This window comes from Anas acuta, chromosome 6, assembly GCF_963932015.1.
Source record: "Anas acuta chromosome 6, bAnaAcu1.1, whole genome shotgun sequence".
Taxonomy (NCBI): domain Eukaryota; kingdom Metazoa; phylum Chordata; class Aves; order Anseriformes; family Anatidae; genus Anas; species Anas acuta.
In genome coordinates this window covers 6,742,543-6,761,576 of record NC_088984.1, presented here as the reverse complement: position 1 = coordinate 6,761,576, position 19,034 = coordinate 6,742,543, and the positions used below count along the sequence as shown (strand labels likewise).

Sequence of the window (19,034 nt, the reverse complement as noted above, 5' to 3'; positions counted from 1 at the left end):
TTACACAGCACCTGAACAAGTCCCACCTGCCCTTCATTCACCTCCTTGCTGCTTAAAGCACCCTCTTACTTCCTGCTCCATCCCCATCCCCACCAAGCGCTTTCAGCAGCTCCAAAACCGAAATCTCTGCGCTGCTCCCCATCAGAAAGCACGGGCGCACACATCCGCCTCCACCGCACTCAGTCCATAAAGCTCCGCTTCATCGGAGCCACTGTTGCCACATCTGGTAGCGCTTGAGAGCGCGTACATCTGGTTCGACTGAGCACTTGACTTTATTGCTGCTTTATCTCCGTTTGCTGAACAGGCCTTGAGGAGAGTGCTTGGGACACTTGTTTTCTGTTCTTACTTTTTCAAATTTTTCTCCCCATAGAAATCCCACCTGAAACGGGAACAAAAAACCCTGTTGCAGTCACTCGCGTGCTTTTCGTGAAGCCTCCCCCCAGCACAATGAACCCCATCCCGAATTATCCTGGTGTACATACTTCAACACCACGGAGCCTTGATGCAATCTCCCCGTAGCTTTCCTCTGCCCTGGAAAAAAAAAAAACCTGGCGGGAGGTGTCACGGTACAAGCCAGGGAGAAAAAGAAAGAAAAGAAAAAGGTCTCGCTGCCCCTGCCATCTCCAAAAACTTTGCCTCTGCCAAGTTACAACAAACAGGAAAAGCAGAAATCAAAACACAGCCCCCACATCCCTCTCCATCCATGCAGCTCAGGCTGCACTGCTGCCAGCTACCGCTCACAAACAATTACGCTGTGAGCCTCCTCAGGCACATCCTTCCAGGTGGCCTGAACAGCAGAAAAGCCCAGCTCAGGAAGCCTGCATCCAATACATGGGGTGCTTGAAATCCTTTCCAGGAAGCGCAGAGGTCCTTCGTGCCCCTTTGCCAGCTCCTGTGCTGGAAGACGCTGGCTTCTACCGCTGAGGAGCAGCAGCCAGGCACGCAGGGGCTGGGAACAGAGATGAGGACTGGCTGCAAAGTTGGCAATTTTCCCACTAAGCCACCCCAGATGCTTCCCAGGAGAAGAGCACGGCGGGGCCCTCCTGCAGGAAGGAATCGGGGCACCACCGCTGGGCGCTGGCATCCTCCCAGGGACCTGTGCCCAGCATCTTTCCACATTTTTCTGGCCACGGCGTGTCTGGCACGGGCAGGTACCAACCACGTCTCTGAACCCTGGCTCTGACACTGCCCCTGTCATATCCCCCAGCACATCCCTCCAACCATCATCACCCACCCACACAGAGCCCTGCTCAGCCAGCATCGCTCTGATCCCTCCTTGCAAACTCCAGCTTTCAGCTCTCCTGATGGAAGCAGGCACCCGTGTCCTCCTGCCTGCTCCCCTTCCTACCAGAGTAAGATATTAAAAGCACTGCCAGCCTTCCCCATGCCACGTTCCAGTTTGATTTCATGCTGCGGTCTGGAGTTCAATCCTCTTTTATCCCTGCTGCCTGGTACCTTTTCTTCCATGTCTAAGCACAAAAGCCACCCCTGAAGCAAGCAAAAAAGCAAGCAAAAAAGGCACACTAGCAGCAGCTGAACAAGCTCCTCTGGTCCTTCCTGCCCCAGTCCTAAAAGATTTCAGGCCCAGGAGAAGAAACAACTGAACTGGAGAGCTAAAGGGGGTCATGGTGTAATTAAGCACTGCACTTGCTGTCCCGGTGTGGGTGTTGCTGTGTGCTTGAGAGTTACTTGGATGCGCTGGAGCGTAAAACAGACCCATCTTCTGGAGGTGTTCTGGGCTCCTTGGGAGGAAGCTACAAGCAAATTATAACTTCTAAACCTCTCCCATCCCCTTCCCCACATCCAGCAAGGCTCACGCAGACAAAGCGAGGACACCGTTCTCATCAGAAAATCCCTCCTTTGCTTTCCAAGTGAATCCTGCTGAGCACTACCCACCACGGAAAGACCAAACCAAGTCATCCCCACAAGGATACCCAGTCTTCTAAGGAAGAATGATCTTTTCCATGCCTGATCTTTTCCATGGGATGCTCGATGAAACAAAAGCAGTGACCTCCTTGTTCCTCCCACTATTCAGCGCCTCACAGCACGCTCTCGGCCCACAAGAACAAGCCAACAGAAAGACCCAAACACCCAGGGCCAGGTCTTCATGTTGTTGAAAGGGACTCTGAAGACCCTTTAATCGGGAGGTGACCTTCAGAAAGCCACGGGCACCTGCTGCATGTCACACAGGTCTCTCTCGCACCTCTGAAATCAGCCGTAGCCCTCCCCAAGGGGCTGGGAGCCAGGACACCTCTTCTTTAAAGAGCAAGAAAAATGCCCGGCCTTTTCACAAGTACAGAAGGCTTTGGCACAAGCCAAGGGCACAGGAACAAAGCCAAAGCACATGGAAAACAGCAGCAGCAGCAGTTCTTGCCGCTGCCTAATTTGAGAGCTGGGACACCGCCCCGGAGCGAGCTCACGAGGGATTTATCGCAAGCTCCCGATGATCTCTGCAGGACAGAGCCCAACATTTCAGGACACCCTTCCAGGGCCATCCCATCGCCGCCCTGACAGCCCCAACCCATCAGCACCCATCCTTGTCACGGGCTGCTCTTTCTCAAAAGCCTGCAAAGCGCCTTGGCTGGGCCCCAACGAAAGCACCTTCTAGTGGGATTTTTCAGGTTTCAAGGATATCAGTGTCTGGCACAGGCTGAAGTAATTAAGACAACATCCAACAGACGATCTGGCATTAATTAACTAGCTATTTACCACTGCGAACATTACAAATCCCACTTTCTAGCTCTGCACCAAAACACTTTTTCCCCCAACTGCTTTCTCCCCCGCCCCATCCCTGACTTCCCCAAAGTCCCAACGCACAGCCGTGGCCTCTCTGCCAATTCTCCTCTGCCAGGGCCACGCTTTGCCTCACCAAATAAACAGCGATGATCACAGCCAGGCCGAAGCTGGAAGCTGAGGGTTAAAGGGAAAAACGTGTTGCTCTTGGCAAATAGATAAACCCGGTTTTCACTGAACAGACCTCAAGATGGCCAGCCTCAGCCATATGCGCTTGCAAGCATCATGCTTGCATTTTGGACCCTTCCTCTTGAGTACAGGGTAAGAAAAATCCTCAGGATGACCTCATTTTTTACCAGCTTCACTGAGTTGGTCCCTCTGCAGTTATGGGTCTGTTCAACATCAAGTTCTTACTACCCAGAGACACCCCAAAGCTGTGACAGCCGAGGGGGAGCTCCCTCCCTCATCGCCGCATCTCCCTCCTGCTTCGGAAACGTGCCTGGAGGAGCAGCAAGCAGGCAGCCCCGGAGGGAAGGTTTTGGAGAGGTCATGCAAATTCTGCTGTGGGAGAGCATTTAGAGATGGGATTTGCCACCAGCAGCAGCTGAGCTGGCAGGTCCAGTTTCACTGGGAACAAACTGGGTCCTCCACCCTGGGTCTGGTCGCCCAGCACACGAAGAATGAGGGCTTGGTGTAGCCATGGATGCCTCACCTCTCTCTGGGGGAGAAATACGGAGCATCTTCCAATCCTGAAGAGCTCCAAAGCAGCAAAATGCCTTCAGCACCTCCAGTAAAGCTGTATCACCACTGCTCCCAGTGCCCACAGCCACTCTGCAGACGCATGGAAAGATTTGAGATCTTATGGCTCTGCCTCTTGATCCCCACAAAATATTATGTAAATTGGTGGGGCAGCATAAATACTTAAGGGAGTGTCAGAGGAGAGAATAATGGAAACTGCTAATCAATAATAAAAGCAAAAGTGAATAAAAGCCATAGAGAAAACTCTTCACAAGCTTATTCATGCCTAAAATCCAATTGTAATGGAGTGCCGCTGATAAAAGCAGGATAAATTGGTCAGAGGATAGAAAGGCAACCAGGGAAGATTTTAGTTCACCTATAATTAAGTATATAAAGACTAGAAAGGAATTGATGACTCTTGCAAATACACAACTGTTACTGAGATGAAAACTATTTACTGGATGAGACATACCTGGACAACAGAGCTAATTAGTCACTGGCACTGTTTTCAGGAGGGCTGTGATGGCCTCTCCTGTTGTCACTGACTTCCAAGTTTTCAAGATTTTCAAGGACATCTTTCTTCAAAGCCTTAAGGCTGTGGAAAATGAACCCAAGAGTACCCGAGCTGGATGCATCCACAATAAAAACCTGATGTTGTATGGGCTGAACTGAGTAACTCCATGGAAGAGAAGGACGGTGCTCAGATCAGACCTGCTACCGTGGAGCAGAGCATGGGATGGAGGTCTCCAGATGCAGATTCCTCACAAAAGTGGCTTTGATCCATTGCCACGACAGATGAGGTTAGCCTAAATCCTTAAATCAGACACGAAACGAGGCAGTGTCAATACAACACGACAGCCCCAGGAACAGACAAAGGAACAAACTCTTAACAGAGCATCAGGTGGTGGAAAGTGTGAGAAGTCAGAGAAGTCACACAGACAAATTAACTGGAAAATGGCAGAAGGCTGATGAATATTTGGCTCCAAAACAGCCATCAGCTTCCCTGGGATGTTCCCAGAATGAAACTGTAGAATGAGCCATAAATAGTCTGAAGTGCATCTTGCTCCTTTACCCCAAAGGCAGAAGAGCCACACTGGGGGAGCTCAGAGGTAGGGAAAAGCAAATGCCTAAAATCCAACCCTCACTGAGTCACAGGAATAAATCATTCCAAAGCAATCTACACGGGACTGCCATAAGCTGGGGAAGAGCCTTCAGGAGGCCTTTGAGGCATGTGACACGTCTCAATTTCTTTCCTGCCAGCTTCTATTTCATTTGCAATTCAAGTATCAGAGATGCCAGCTATCCTTTCCCCTGCTGGGGGCTGGGGACCTCCAAGGATGTACCCAATAACTCCTCTCGAGCAACTAATTCACTATCAAGGCTTCCTAAATCTTACCATATCTAGTTATTGGCATTGTACAAGAGCTTTGCTTAAAAAAATCTTCCCTCCTTTCCCCACTGCAAATATTCGCTTTCTGAGCACTTGCAATTTCTCCATTCCCTAAGTCCCGTTTCTTTGAAAGTTTAAGGTCACAAAGGACAGATTTCCTCATTTCTATCTCCCCCAAAGCTGGAGTGATTTGGGTTTGCTACAGGGCAAACTCTAGAGCCTACAAAAATAAACACATAGTACACTTCTGTTATCCTGAAATGCTGAGCAATAAAACCTCAGTAAATAAATACATACATGGAAACTTGCTTTAGGTCAGACTATGTCACACTGCTTGATTTGCCAAAATTAGAAAAAAAATCCTTTTTAAAAAAGAAAATAGGAGTCCTGCACCCAGAAAACAGAAAAAGCCTCTGCATTTCCATTTCCTTTCAAAACTCAGTACAGCAACTGCTTGCAAAACAGGATCATTGCTTTAGTGTAGATCCAACTGCACTTTGAACCAGACCCTAAATTCTGCGAGGGATTTTATTTTGCATTTGGTGGATAAATATTGATCTTTATCAACCCCCTGCCCCCTGACAAAAGCTCCTTTTGCCAAGCTGGAGGAGCGTTAGCATGGCAAGGTCACCACTCCGTTTCCCTGTGCACTGCAAAACTAAGGAGAATGCAGGAGAACAAAAATAACTAGGTATTGTTTAAGGGAAAAAAAATCCTCCCTAGCATTGGTGCAGAGGTGTCCCATGGCACTGGGGACCTGCCTGTGCCATCAGCCACATGGTACCACCCAACGTGGGAACAGGAAACCTCCTGCCCTGCCCTTGAGGTGCCAGCTGGAGAAGATGTCCTAGAAGGAGAGTGTTCCAGAAGTTTGAGATGGGATGTCATTAGGGCCGAGTTATGGCATGCTGTCCTCATGCCAGCACTCCTCTCTAGCTCGCTGTGCTGTTTTCTCTCCCCGTCTTTGTTTTCCTCCCATCTCACGAGGGAGCAGCCAAGCCCTCCCCATTGCACATGCTCTGGCTCCCCTGGAGCTCTTCCGTGCACCTGCGCCGGCCCTCAGCCATTCTTTTTTCAAGCTCATGACTGCAGCCAAGGGCTCGCCAGCTGCCTTCAGAGGGGTTAACACTTCCCTCGCCCCACAGGAGGCTTCTCTACAGATTTGGGCGAGACCAGGTTTTGCAAAGCAGGACCTGAGTGTCCACCCTCTCCCTGGAATCAATGAAAATGCTCTTATCTATTGATGGATCCCGCTAATGTGTGTCCTGTTCATCAGTCTCTGGTCTGGTCTTTTACTGCACGCCTCAGCACCCCATGTGATTGCATTTTATCCCATTTCGGACCTTGTCACCCCTCCAAATCACTTACCCTGAGAAGTTTTCCTGAACTTTCTCTTTCCGTAACAATCCCAATTCAGTGCAATCAACCAGTGAAGCCCTTCACACCTACCATTTGCACCAGGGCCATCACTGCAAACCCACCGCCAGCTCCACTTGAAGTCCTATCCCTGGGGTCCCCTACAGCCAGCAGCCCCGCAGCCAAGCCCCACCATCCCCTCACAAGCTTCTGTCACTCCCTCACCCACCACTTCCCAAACTGGCTCCATTTTAAGGACTATCTCATGCACATTTGTACCTACTGCTCTCCTAGAGATCACTCAGACCTGACACATGGCAATGTTTTTTTTTAATTTTTAAATGAAAAAAAAAAATCAGTTACTGAAGTATTGGCTCAGCCTGGCACGATCTGCCTCTGCTTAGCTCCCAGGGCACTCCATCTGCTCAGCACTTACCTTCAAGTCCTTCATTACTCCTCCTTCCAGATCTGTTACAAGATCAGTCATCCATTAATCTGTCCGATTTACAGCTCTATATTTGTTTGACTCACTCCCCCACCTTCGGGGAGCCTAAATACTGGGTCCTTGGCTGCTACTTACACCATGACCTACGAATCCGTACTCATGACACAGCAATTTTTTGGTATCTGTCCCTTTATAAAGTTCCTGGCCTCTGCTCTCCTACCAATTTCAATTTTGATTTCTGTTTTTCCCATCAGTTTTCAAGGTTTCCATGTCCTCATCCCCTCCGACTGGACTGAAAACTGAGGCAATGGTTGGTTCATGTTGGAGCCATACCTAGATCATCTTTAATCTCCAGTTGGTCTTCATCGCACAGCGGATTCAAGTCTTTTTATTTATATAGCTGAGAAACCTGTTGCTATTTGTTTTAATTTCCTTTGCCAGGCCTAACGCAGCTTGACTTTTGGCAATTCTCATTTCATCCCTACCCCTCCTGACCTCTAAGACACTGCTTTTTTGCCGATTAGTCTTTTTTTTCCATTCCTTACAGACACTCTGCTCGGTCCCAACTACCCTTTTTAAGGTGGCTACTCGCTAGCCTCAGCCTGGAGCCCTTTCCTACCAAGTTCTCCCCTTTTCCTTGGGATCCTTGGTCCAGAGAGTTTCCACACCTCTGAACTCCAGGAAGGCTTTGCATCCTCCACACTCAAGTTCCCATGCTTCCCTGCCCGGATGACTTCACCAGCCAGATTTTCATTTTTCAAAGTTTGCCCTTTCAAAGACAAGTATCCTAGCTCCAGGCCTACTTTTGTTTAGGCTTCCATTTAATTTAAAAAGGAATCCATTTTATGAGCACTAAGTCCAAGATTCCTCTGTACAACAAGGCCCTTCTGTAACATCAACACTAGTTACCAAAACAAAACCTAAAATAGCACCTCCATTTGCTGGTGCTGTTACTATTTAATGAAAAAATCCAGGCTATTACATCCAGGAATATCTGTTTTACCTTATTAATACAATGCGTTTGCCAATGTGTATTCCTAGATATAAAGATACATACCTAAGCTCCCACAGCAGTATTATTTTGGAAACATTTATCTTTCTAGTAACATTACAGAGGTCTATCCATACCAACTCTGCTACGCCTCATTTCACAGGCTGCAGCTCTTTATCTGTCCTCCCATGGCTATTTCCCAAGGTGCTTAAATGAGCTGCCATCTCCCTAGGTATTTCATGAATACCTCCAAGTGGTCCTATCACCAGGATGTTCCTCCAAAAAAGTCAGGCTGTCATGGCCCTTCGCTGAAAATCGTTAGATAATTTATACCTTCACTACTTTTGCTCGAACAGATTGAAGACAGGGACACAAGTCAGGCAAGTTGTGAGGGGCTGTGAATGGATTTGTCATGGAAGTCACAAGCTCTGGCGTTTCTTCATCAAAACTAGCGTTACACAAAAAAAGGCAAAATGCAAATGAAAGGATGAATTAGACTAAGACAAAAATGAATTCTGGTAGACAAGAGATTCCCAGTGCCCACTTTGTTCCTGATGACAAGACCAAAGAGCTTTGCTTTCAGTACTGCCTTTGTTTCTGCTCCCATTCCATTTTTTTTTTTTTTTGTGTGTGTGTGCGTGCTGTGTTTCACAGTAAAGTCCTTGGAAGCAGCTAACACGGCTCCAGCCACAGTCTGCTTAAGGTAGTTTACACTGATGCAATATAGCTGACTTCAGGGGAGTCAATCCTGACATCATGAAGGTCCCAGAAATAGTTTTGGGGCCAAGTTCACAAGCTGGGAGTCAAGAGAACTGGATTCAAGCCCTCCTATCTTGCTCCCCCACTCCCTCAATGAGACCTTGAGGAAGTCACTTTATTCCACAGTATAAAAAACGATCATAAAATTCCCATCCTTGACAGAATGACTGCTAAGATCAAGCCAGCAGATACAAGGAAGTCCTTGTAACTCTGGCAAGGACAGCCACATAGCCACACCAGATATTTCGCTTCAAGTCCCTTGCTCCGATACTGTGCTTTTTAGTACCACATAAATAATTCCTTTTTTTCTTTGGCCTCTTATCTCCAAACATACAGGTTGGATAAAAAGAATAGAGAAAAAAAAAAAAAGGTTTCTTTCTCTCATCAGCCTCCTGCAAAGGCTGGAGCTGCTTTGTGAAACCTGAGAGGAAAAGATCTGTGGCAATTACCTCACCTGCCTCACTCTGAGGATTGCCTCTTCACAAGAAGCTTCACGCACTGCAGCTGCCCAAACCGAGACAACCCCAGGCAGTAACACTGAGCTGCGTGTCTGACTTGCTTTTTTATCTCAGGCGATGCATATTAAGCAAAGCTGACCCCATGCAAAACCCCAGGAGAGGCAGCTGCCTCTGCCCACCTGCAGCACCAAACACACCCCACGGTATCGCCTCATTACCCGCTGAAAAATTGTTCTTGCTTGGCACCAGGCGCTGTGATTATTGAAGGTGGCTGAGGTTAGACACTCCTCAAACTCAGGACTTTCAGGAAAAATTTGGGTGCGCCTCTTCCTCCCATGCAAGAAGATTCAGCAATTCTGCAAAAAGTCATTTGCATTTTCCCAACCCAGTCGTTTCTCATATCAAAGAGGTGTACGTGCCAAAATGTACGTGAGCCTAGGCACATTAACAGGTAACAGCAGTCTCCAGTTTGCCCTTAAGAAAAGTCAGGCAATAATCGGCTCTTTACTCTCATGGGGAGAAAGTTGCTCCCAGGTGGTGAGCAGCTTCAGAGACCGAGGTTTGGTCCTGCAGGAACCTCTAAGACCCTAGGAGTGAAGGCCAGACTCCACCTCCTAGAAGCGATAAATCTCTTTCTACCTCTGAGTCAGGTGAGCCAGTCAAATGCTGTTATCATCACTGAAGATGACCACTTTGACCTGAGGTCCCCTCAGGACAACGGGGTCCCAGCGTATGATTTGCTGAACAAACCCATTTAGAGATAATCTTGTCTCCCAAAGCCTTCTTCATCAAAGAAGAAAAACAGCCAGGCCTCTAGGGATACACAGCTCTTATCTCATTGCCTCGTGGCTGGATTAGCTAATAAGGATCTTCAGGTTCAGGTCCTGAAAACGGCCTCCTCGAGTCCACCTGCTCCTGCCAAACCCCCAGGGGCCCGGCTGACTGCAAGGCCGCGTTATGGAGAAGGCCTCCATCCAGCCCAGAGCCTTCGCTCTCCTCGAATGCACCAAGATTTCGAAGCACTCGGGGAAAACAACAACTCTGCTGTCTCGGTGCTTACAATAGAGCAGACAGGCAAGCTGGAGCAACCGAGGGTCATCTGTTCAAGATCATGCAGGCGTCGGTGGCTGCGCGAGGAATCGAGCCCCGTGCTCCCGACTCCAGCCCTTGTTTTTTCCACAATGGATAGCGTAATCCCAGGGTGAGGCAACTCCACTTGCACAAGTCCAGACTGGCTGCTCCTCTCACCATAAGGAATGCTCTTGCCTGCTCTCCATTGTACGGTCTCGATGGCCACGGGTTTGGAAGGAGGACAAGGCAGAGACGAAGGAACAATACAGCGGTATGGAAAGGCGGCCTGACTGCTCGTGTTGCCCTATCTCCTCAGCTGGTTACAATCTCTTCCACAAAATGGAATAACAAGATGAGTAATGACTGGAAGACGAGCGCCTTGCTGAAGCAATGCAGCAGGGCAAAGGACTCTCGCCAAGGGCCATGGAGAATCTTATTTCATCGCTTCCATGAAGATAGCAGCCATCCACCCACCTCAGTAGCTCCATCATGCCTTCAAGAGGCCACCGCAATGAAAAATAACCCTTAGCTTCCACTGAAGGCACTGATTAATGCCCCCAGATCACCTCGGTTGCTCTGAACTCCTTTTCCTTTAATGAGCTCGGCTAGGTCTATGCTATTCCACCACAGCTGTTCACAAGCACCTATCAGAGATCTCAAGCGCCCAGGGAAAAGAGCATGAACAGGATCAGCCAGGAAATCCCCAGATGGCCTACGGGGAGGGAAAAAAAAGGTTGCAACCACATGATGCAATCCCTTGAACTTAAGTAAACCTGTCCCAACCAGTTCTCATCCAGCCTAATTTCTTCCCAGGGCAAATGAATTTCTTCCTGGGACAGCTGTTTGTTCACGTACAGATGTCCAGAGGCATCTACCTCTATGTTTCTGTTGCCTTGTCTCCACCACTTCAGCTGCAACTTCAATTATATCTAAAACCTATTTCACTCCTTGGTTTGAGCAACACCAGCTCTCATTTCGGAGAAGGACACTTTTTCCCCTCTTCCCTGTTTTCTTTGATTTTCCCCACGTTTCCACATCTGGGAGCAAGCCTTCACATTCCCTTTCCCTGGAACAAGGTTAATTTGTGACCCTGTCCTTCCTTCTGCTCTTGTGGCAAATAAGCACCAGCCCAAACCCACTGCATGCTGATGATTCCCACCTGGAAGACTCTCCAGGAGTTGGAGAAGTTTCTTTCACACCTTACTCTGAAGACGAGGGTTTTGCTGAGCTGCACGATCAACAAGTGCCTAAAGAAAGGGAACCGGACTCAGGCAGCAGCAGCAGCTCTCAGAAGAGGAGAGAAAAGGTTTGAGGAGGCAGAAAGGCACAATTGCATTAAAATGCCCAAATCTTTCCCAGAAGACTCACAGGGGGGTAAAAAAAAGAAAAAAAGAAAAAAAAACAAAGCCAGTTTTGGCAGCTCCCCTGCCCAAAATGACAATGTACTGGTGTGTCCTCCAGAGAGCAGAACCAAGGAGGCCAGCAGTCCAGGGGGCTGGCACAGAGGAATGCTTCCCATGCAGCCCTTTGACGTCAAATTCAAAGTATTAAAAGGGTCTCCTCTCTGCCAATTTTCACAAAATGAACAACAAATAGTTCAACTGGCTTCAAAGATTATTACACCGGGCATGCAATGGAATGACTGAAACATGGGGAATGTCACCACTTGTTTGTTTAAAGACCAGGCTGAAAAAACAGGGCTATTTTTTGTTTTTTGTTTTTTTTTTTTTTTTAGGAGACCTGACTCCCACAGTCAGTCTAGAAAGACTGATAAGGAACTATACACCAACTTACCACCAAATCTTTCATTACTGAGCATTATCCAACCTGGCACAGAGCAGCTCAGAGTCAAGGTGGGGCTGGAAAAACTGTTTCTGAGCTGCATCCATGTGCCACCGTGGCTGGCCAAGGCAGAGAAATAAAAACTATTTTCCAAGTCCCACCAAAGCATGAGACAAGCCAGTGAGTCTCCAACGAAGGTCTCCCATCTAAGAGACCTAACGTCCACAGGAACTGGGATTGGTGTTATCCCATTCGTGTTACTAGTGGTCCACACAACGCCACTTCCAATCCCCCACTTTAGCTCCTCACTCTCACCATTGAGAGGGTGACCTTCAGGAGGGGAGCAGAGATGGTGCTCACCCAGGAACGAGCTCCAGAGAGCCCTGAAGACAGACGGCCCTGCAACAGGAGTCTCAGCAAGTCATCTCTCACAGTTAGAAACGCTGACTAATTAGAAACATCTTTAAATCCCCAACTGGGGAGATGCCTGAAAAAAGCCAAAACATAATAATAATAATACTGATGATATTTGTAACTGCTGTTACTTGTTATCTTCCCAAGATGTTGACAGCAGCTCTTAGCAAGCATACACCAGTGAATAGCTTACATGCACTAATTCTCTCTTAAAAAGCACATATTTAACCCTCAAAGAGCACTTTTCCATCCCACGTGAGACCTTAGCAATTGCCAAAATGATTTAAAATCTCAGCAAACAAGAGCTCTTGGAGGTGATAATCAAACCCCTCTTGCCCACATGTGACTCATAAGGTCTATGTTTCTCATGCTCTACAGTTTCCAGCTGGGACCCATCAGCAAGCTATCGATTGCCCCTTATATACAGATGAACAGGTAATTAGTAAAAATGACCTAATTAATATTAATGCACCAGAGTGACGGATCTAACAGAGCTTGACTTTTTAGGGTTTTCTGATTTGTTTTTCCTCGTGTAGCTCTTTCCTGAGACTGTGCTCAGGAGACTGTTGGTTCTCCCTGATACCGGAGAAGTTTTGGCTACAACCCATCAGGAGACACGTACGAGGTGCAGTCCCACCACCCAGCAACTGTTTTCACAAAAGCTGTAGGAAACCAGCACCTTAGAGCTCGATCCCCCCCAGTGAATATTCTGGTTCAAAAGTTTTCAGGGTAGCCATAGAGACAAGGATAATCCACACGTGCCCGCACACAAGGCTCGTTTGGAAGAGAGCCAGGCTCAAAATGGGACAGCCAGTACACAGCTTTAAAACAAGAAATAGAAGTCTCTGCTGAGCACAAGAGCCAAACAATGATCACGTTTGCACTTCGTTGCTCAGATGCCCTCCTTATAGATTTAAAATGGCACGGCAGAGCAGAGACATTCAGAGGGGAGGATTTGTAATCAGACACTGAGTGCTCAGGATGCACGCAGCATGCGCGCACGTGACGGCGAGCAGCGAGCACGGGATCAGAAAAAACATGAAACTTGGGGATTTTAAGGGGTGGGGGAGAGGCAAAGAACAGGCACGGTGCACCCAGCTCTGCAAAACTCATGCACACACAAGCAGGGCAACCGCAAGTACTGCCCTGGGGAAGCAGAAAGGCAGCTGCTCACCTCACAAAGCCTGGGGACAAGGCTTGCTCACTGCCTGCACCCAGCCGCAGCGATAGCAAGATGCTGCCCCAGCACAGGCAGATGCTGATGGGGCAGCAACCTGGGGAAGGGGCAGAGATCAACAGCCCAGTAGCACACAGGATTTTTTTTTTATTTTTTTTTTTTACCCCAAACACCATCCAGGGGCTGTTCCCACCTCTCACGTGCAGGAAGTCCAGGGACAAGGCTGGCTCGAGCAAGTTGAATTAAGGTTGAACTGACTTTAGGACCCAAATTAAATACAGCAGGTCAGTGAGACCCTGCCACTGGCTGGGGTATGGGCTAGCTCAGCACAAAGGAGGAATTCAGGTGCACCTTCTCCAGGTGAGACACCGCCTGACTCCCACTAACCTTGTTTGCAAGGAGCAGTATTTGCCCCCGTGATGTGTCACCCAGGAGACCAAACTAGTTCACAACTCAAGTACTCTCGCAAGATTTGTTCTCCTCGGGTCAGAACAACTTCAGAAACAGTGTCAAGGCTTACATACCGAAGAAAAACACATCCCATCCCCAGCCCAAACCCCTCGAAAACGAGCAAGAAAGGAAAAAGCTGCGTCAGGCTGGAGGACACAGCACAGGGATGCAGGCACCAGCACGTCCACAGCCCCAGGGAGGGGCAGGGGCTGAACCACAGCCCAGGGCTGCTGCTCAGCAGCTGGGGCTCGAGCACTTGTTGCAGCAGGAGGAATTAGTAAGAGGCATGGGGAAAGGTGGGGGTGTCGTATTCAAGGCCCGAGCTGCTCCAAAGAGCAGCAAAAGCAGCCTGAGGTAAGGGTTAGTTGGTTTTCTTCTGTTTTCTTTCTTTTCGTTCAGACTCCTGAGCACAGCCCCAGAAAGGGTGCACCACCTGAGGTCTCCATGTGCATCTCCAAAGATGGAACACCCTGAAAACAAGAAGGACAAGCCAAATTTTATTATTTTCCCCTCCTTGAGCTTTGAGGGAGCCAGAAGAAAATACTTCCATGAACGGCAGCAGCTAGCTTTATCATCTACCATTCCCTCCGCCGATCCTTGCAAAGCACTGAATGGGAGGAGCAGGACAAAAAAAAAAATCCCTGTTGCCCCATCCCCTGGCAGTTCAGCTGTTTGCATCACCACCATGAATCAGCCTGCGTGCGTGCGGGCACTGCCCACGCTGACGGGCATCGCCTGCAGCTCAGACCCTGCTCTCCTCTTGGAGGAGAGCAAGGAGGGACGATGGCCATCAGGTGCTCCCGCAGCAGCGCAGCATGGCCAGGAGGAAAAAATCATTTTTTCCAGGACAATGCTGCAGCAGTGCAAGCAAACCACCCCACCCGGTGCCTGAAACTGAGTTATGATAAAACACCAAGCTCAGCCATCGCCCATCGGAGCCGGTATTACTGCAAAGGTCCTGAGCTTTCCCCCAGTATCTTTGCTCCGCAGCCACGTTCAGGTTACGAGCCCCAAGGACCACAGACCTCAGCCTCTGAGGTTTCCTCCTGCAAGGAATGCAAACAGCTGAGAAATGCTAGCGGCTTTCCCACACGGATCCACAGAGGGAAGCCGAGACACCAGGCAACCGCAGCCTTTCAGGAAAGAATTCGGGCTGAAAAATGATGGCTCTCCCTCCTGGCGGGGGTAACCTTACACGGGGAGGGACTCTCGACCTGCATCCGCACCGCAGGCACTTGCTCCAAGCAGAGATCCCAGTGCACGAGGGCTGCCGGATCGGGACCGTACATACGTGTTAGGGGTTTTTTCTAACGCACATCAGTCAGTGGAGGGACCCAGCAGGAGCCCGGTTGGGCCGGTGGACAGAGTGGGGGTAGGGGAAAAACTGTGACAAATTGAAAATTCAGCGTGGATTGCGTAAGTGCCTGAATAATTCCTTTCAAGCCAAAAGGGATTCCTGTAAAAGAGGTAGTTTGCTGCAGTCCCTCGGCTCTGCTTAATGAAAGGACCCCCAGACAGGTTTGGTTGGATTTTTTTTTTAATTTCTCCTTAAAAAATAGACCTCCTTATAGCCCTGTTGCAATCTGGAGGATGCAACTGAGCTTCCATACTTCGGTTCCCACAGCTCTCCCCTGCCAAACGGGTGACACTGGAGACAGATTTCCCCACACTGGCTGGGCGAGGAATTTGTTCAAAACGGCAAAGACGCTCATTCCCTTCAGCTGGAGACAAATTAATGAAAAACAATGCAAGATATTCATAGGGGAGGAGGGAAAATCTGCTGACAAATATTTTCTCTAAAACATTAAGCGAGATTTATTAGAATGTGGGATCATCTCCCAGCAAGAAAGAAAAAATTGGTGAAATGAAGGGAAAAGCAGGGGAAAGAGTCACAGCAGCAGGATTGACTCAAGTTACGGACTGGAAATCACCAAACCAGGGGAAGCCTCCAGCTATAGGAAGGAAACATGGAGCAGCAGTGTACAGGAGGGTCTCAACACCACATGGTACCAACAGCCACCCCAAACCCTGACAAAATGACAGCAAAATGACAAAAAACCCTGACAGCATCCTCCCAGCAACAGACCAAAAAACACTTCCTCAAGGGCAGCAAATCCCCAGGGGGAGCCTGAGCATCTCACCTGCTTGGAGAAGGAAACTGGGAGGTGTGAGAGAAGCGGGTTGGAGGCCATCCCCAAACTTTTTTTTTGGTGCAGCAAGTGTGTTGTTTCCTAAGAGGATAGCTGCCCACACCAGAAATAGTGCAGCTCATCTTGGTCAGCTCGGCACCCATGTGGATGTCCTGATGTTTCATATGGTGGTTGATCCCAGAACTCCAACCCCACAACTGCTTATTTTCTACCTCCACTCCTGCCCCAGTTCCCCTTCCTCCCTTTTCTTGCCTCCCACATGAACACCGTGAGCCCTAACTCCCCTCCTGGCCAACCTCCAACCCCAATCTGGTTGAGGAGGGCACAGATGTCTACCCTGAGCTCCATGAGCAGATGTGAGGACCAGAAGACGGGATGGGATGGCAGCTCAGACAGTTTGGAAACTACTGCCCATGGGGAAGGTGGGAGAGCTCCAAACTCATTGTCCCTGCTTGGGTGTCCCTTCTCCTAAACAGGGCCACAAATGCAGCTCAGGACCATCTCCTTCCCACAGCTCAATCCCCAGCACAAGCGCTGACTCAGGCGTGAGCAACACCCGCGCGATGGCATTGCCTGCCCTGGGCACCCAGACAGCCCTCAGCATCAGCCGAGAACGTGCTCTGCCCCAGTGAATCACACACCAGCCCCAGCAAGTCCTTTCATGACCCATCAGTCACCAGAGGGGAAAAAAATTACAGGCACACAAAGTAATTAGAGGTGTAACCCTCTCCCCTCCCTCTGTGCAGGCTTAATGCTCCCTTTGTCCAGGCATGTTTGCCTTGCTAAGTCGTGCCTCGGGACAGCTTTCTTGACAGAAAACAAAGGTTAATTAAAAAAAAAAAGCACAAAGAAATCCCTCATTAAAATGGCCACCCTCTCGGCATGGCTCTCGACCCAGCCTGGTCCTTCCTGGAAGCTGAGCACTGACCCCCGGCCATCACCCCTGCAAGGAAGCCAAATTACGCGCAGCCAGCTCGGGGCTGACTCCAGCAATGAAAATCAGGCAGGGGAGCAGAGCTGAGGTGCAGCAAGGTGCAAGGTGGTTACCTGCCCCTCTGACTGACCATTTTTCCCCTCTAATTAAAACCTCGGTGGCACACATCACCTGTGACCTACTGCAACCCTGCCACCGACAGCTCGTGGGACGAGCCAGGGCGCTGCTCCCATCCCGCCGCACCTAAGCAGCCGAAACCACAGCAAACCTGGCTTCCAAGTGCTTCCCCTCCACGATGGAGGTCTGTTACAGCACAGGCTTGTCGAACACAGGTAAAGCCTGCTTCAGACCTGCTGTCTGCAAGCGCACAAACACCTCTCCCACGTACTCATCCCATTTACCTGGGACGCACACCAGCGCCTCTGAGCCTGCGAGCTCGAAGTGGTGAAAGCACACACACGTGTACGCACACCAGCCAGCTCATTAAAGCTAATTAAACAGTCTTCCACAGGGAGTTTTGAAATGCATATGCAGCAATTTCTGCACATTGCTTTCTTCAGCCCTCTGGATGTGTGAACATGATTACTCACACCACATGAAAAATACAGCTAATATGAAACTTAAGGGAGCTGCCACGCTTGCACATTAATGGAGGTGTGCTGTGATTTAATCAGATCCTTCCTGCTCGGAGACAAACATGGTGGCAGCAGCACAGGGGAAGAACATCCAAAGCCTGAATCAAAGGGATTGATCATTTGGAATTGCAGGATCTTTTTGCTGGCAGCTTTTGGGAAATTCTGCAAGCCAAAATGTCATCAGGGTAAGACGCAGAGCCAACACACGTGTAAGCAGCATTGTCAGCACCAAGATGACCACTGAGCAGAAGTACAAAGGGTTGAATCGATGGGCTCAAGCAAAGAAAATAAAGACAAAAAAAAATCACACCTTCATGAGTTTCCAGTATAGAAAAATTGTGGCCTCAGACCTGGTAAGTGATGCAAAGGAAACCTGAGCAGGGCCACTGGCACCCTGGCCACACTCAAGGAGCAGCTCCATTTGACAGGAACCACAGAGCCATCAGCCCCAAGAGCTCATGGAGCCAATGCTAAGGCACCAGCCCCCCTGCAAGGGCACAATTTGGGACCCAAACCCTGCAACATCAATACAGGGAGACATTTCAGTTGGCACGTGTCTGTCTGTATACGTGATCTCACTAACTTCATGACACACACTCCAAAAACAGGAACACATACATTAAAGCCATTTACCATGACTGCATAATGAGGAAACTTCCCTAGTTTTTCACAGATGCACTTTGGGTCAAATTCAGCTGCAGACAGGTGATGGAAAGGTTTCCATTGACCTTTTGGGAGCTGGTCATCATGTAAATGCACTCAGGGCACAGCTAGTTATCCATAAGGCCAGTATGTTCAGTGAATCTGCAAGCTTGGTTAGTGAAGCCAAAGGGCTTGCAGTTTCCATCAATCAAGCTACTTCCAGATATGATTTTTTTTTTTTTTTACCATTGCTCTTTCAGGCCTTAAAGAAAAACATACACTAAGTTCCTACGCTGAAACAGAAAATAATGAAATACAAGGGACTAAAACAACCATCATTCATATGGATGACACCTGCAGCATTTTACTCTTTTTTTTGCTGGTTGTCTAACCTATATTCCTACAGTTCACAGTAATAAGGAGGTCAAAATATGCAGGACAAGTATCCAGCCACAGTTAGTGCACACAGCTGCACTGACCAAGCCCTTCAAGTTTCATGATTACTCCAGTGATACAGTTTTGACAAACACTACACTTTCAATTTAAAAGGCAGCAGAAATTAACTGTGAACCACAGCATATAAAGCTAGAGAATAGCTTAGCTGTCAAAACAAGACAGGAGAAGCCATTTTCATTAATAAGATCTTTCAGGAGAAGATCTCAAGATTTCAGCAAAATGATACACAATAAGTGTAGTTAAAGGAAACCATAGTTGAACAAAACTGAAAACAGCTTTCCACAGTATTTTGTTGACCCTACATTTAGATGACTTTCCTGTGTGGCTCATTACCAGAGCCAATAATGACATTTTCAACTTTTTCCCCAATTTGGTCTGAAAGCTTTGGGTTACAGCAAAAAATTCAAGAGAATCTGTAAAGCTTGAGAAACAACACAACCAAAGACTTTGCTT

At 48.6% G+C, this 19,034-nt stretch overlaps 1 protein-coding gene across 3 annotated transcripts in view; it reads right to left on the bottom strand.

The window, feature by feature from the left end:
• Positions 1–19,034, bottom strand: part of IGFBP2 (insulin like growth factor binding protein 2) — a 51,257-nt gene that overhangs the window by 14,520 nt on the left and 17,703 nt on the right. Inside the window, exon 1 of one of the 3 annotated variants that reach the window (XM_068687171.1) lies at positions 4,183–4,270. The exons of the other annotated variants lie outside the window; for them this stretch is intronic. Within the exon in view, the coding sequence (XP_068543272.1) occupies positions 4,183–4,255 (73 nt within the window). The 5' untranslated portion in view covers positions 4,256–4,270. Of the gene's footprint in view, positions 1–4,182; positions 4,271–19,034 lie in introns of those variants that run through there. 3 annotated transcript variants of the gene reach the window in all.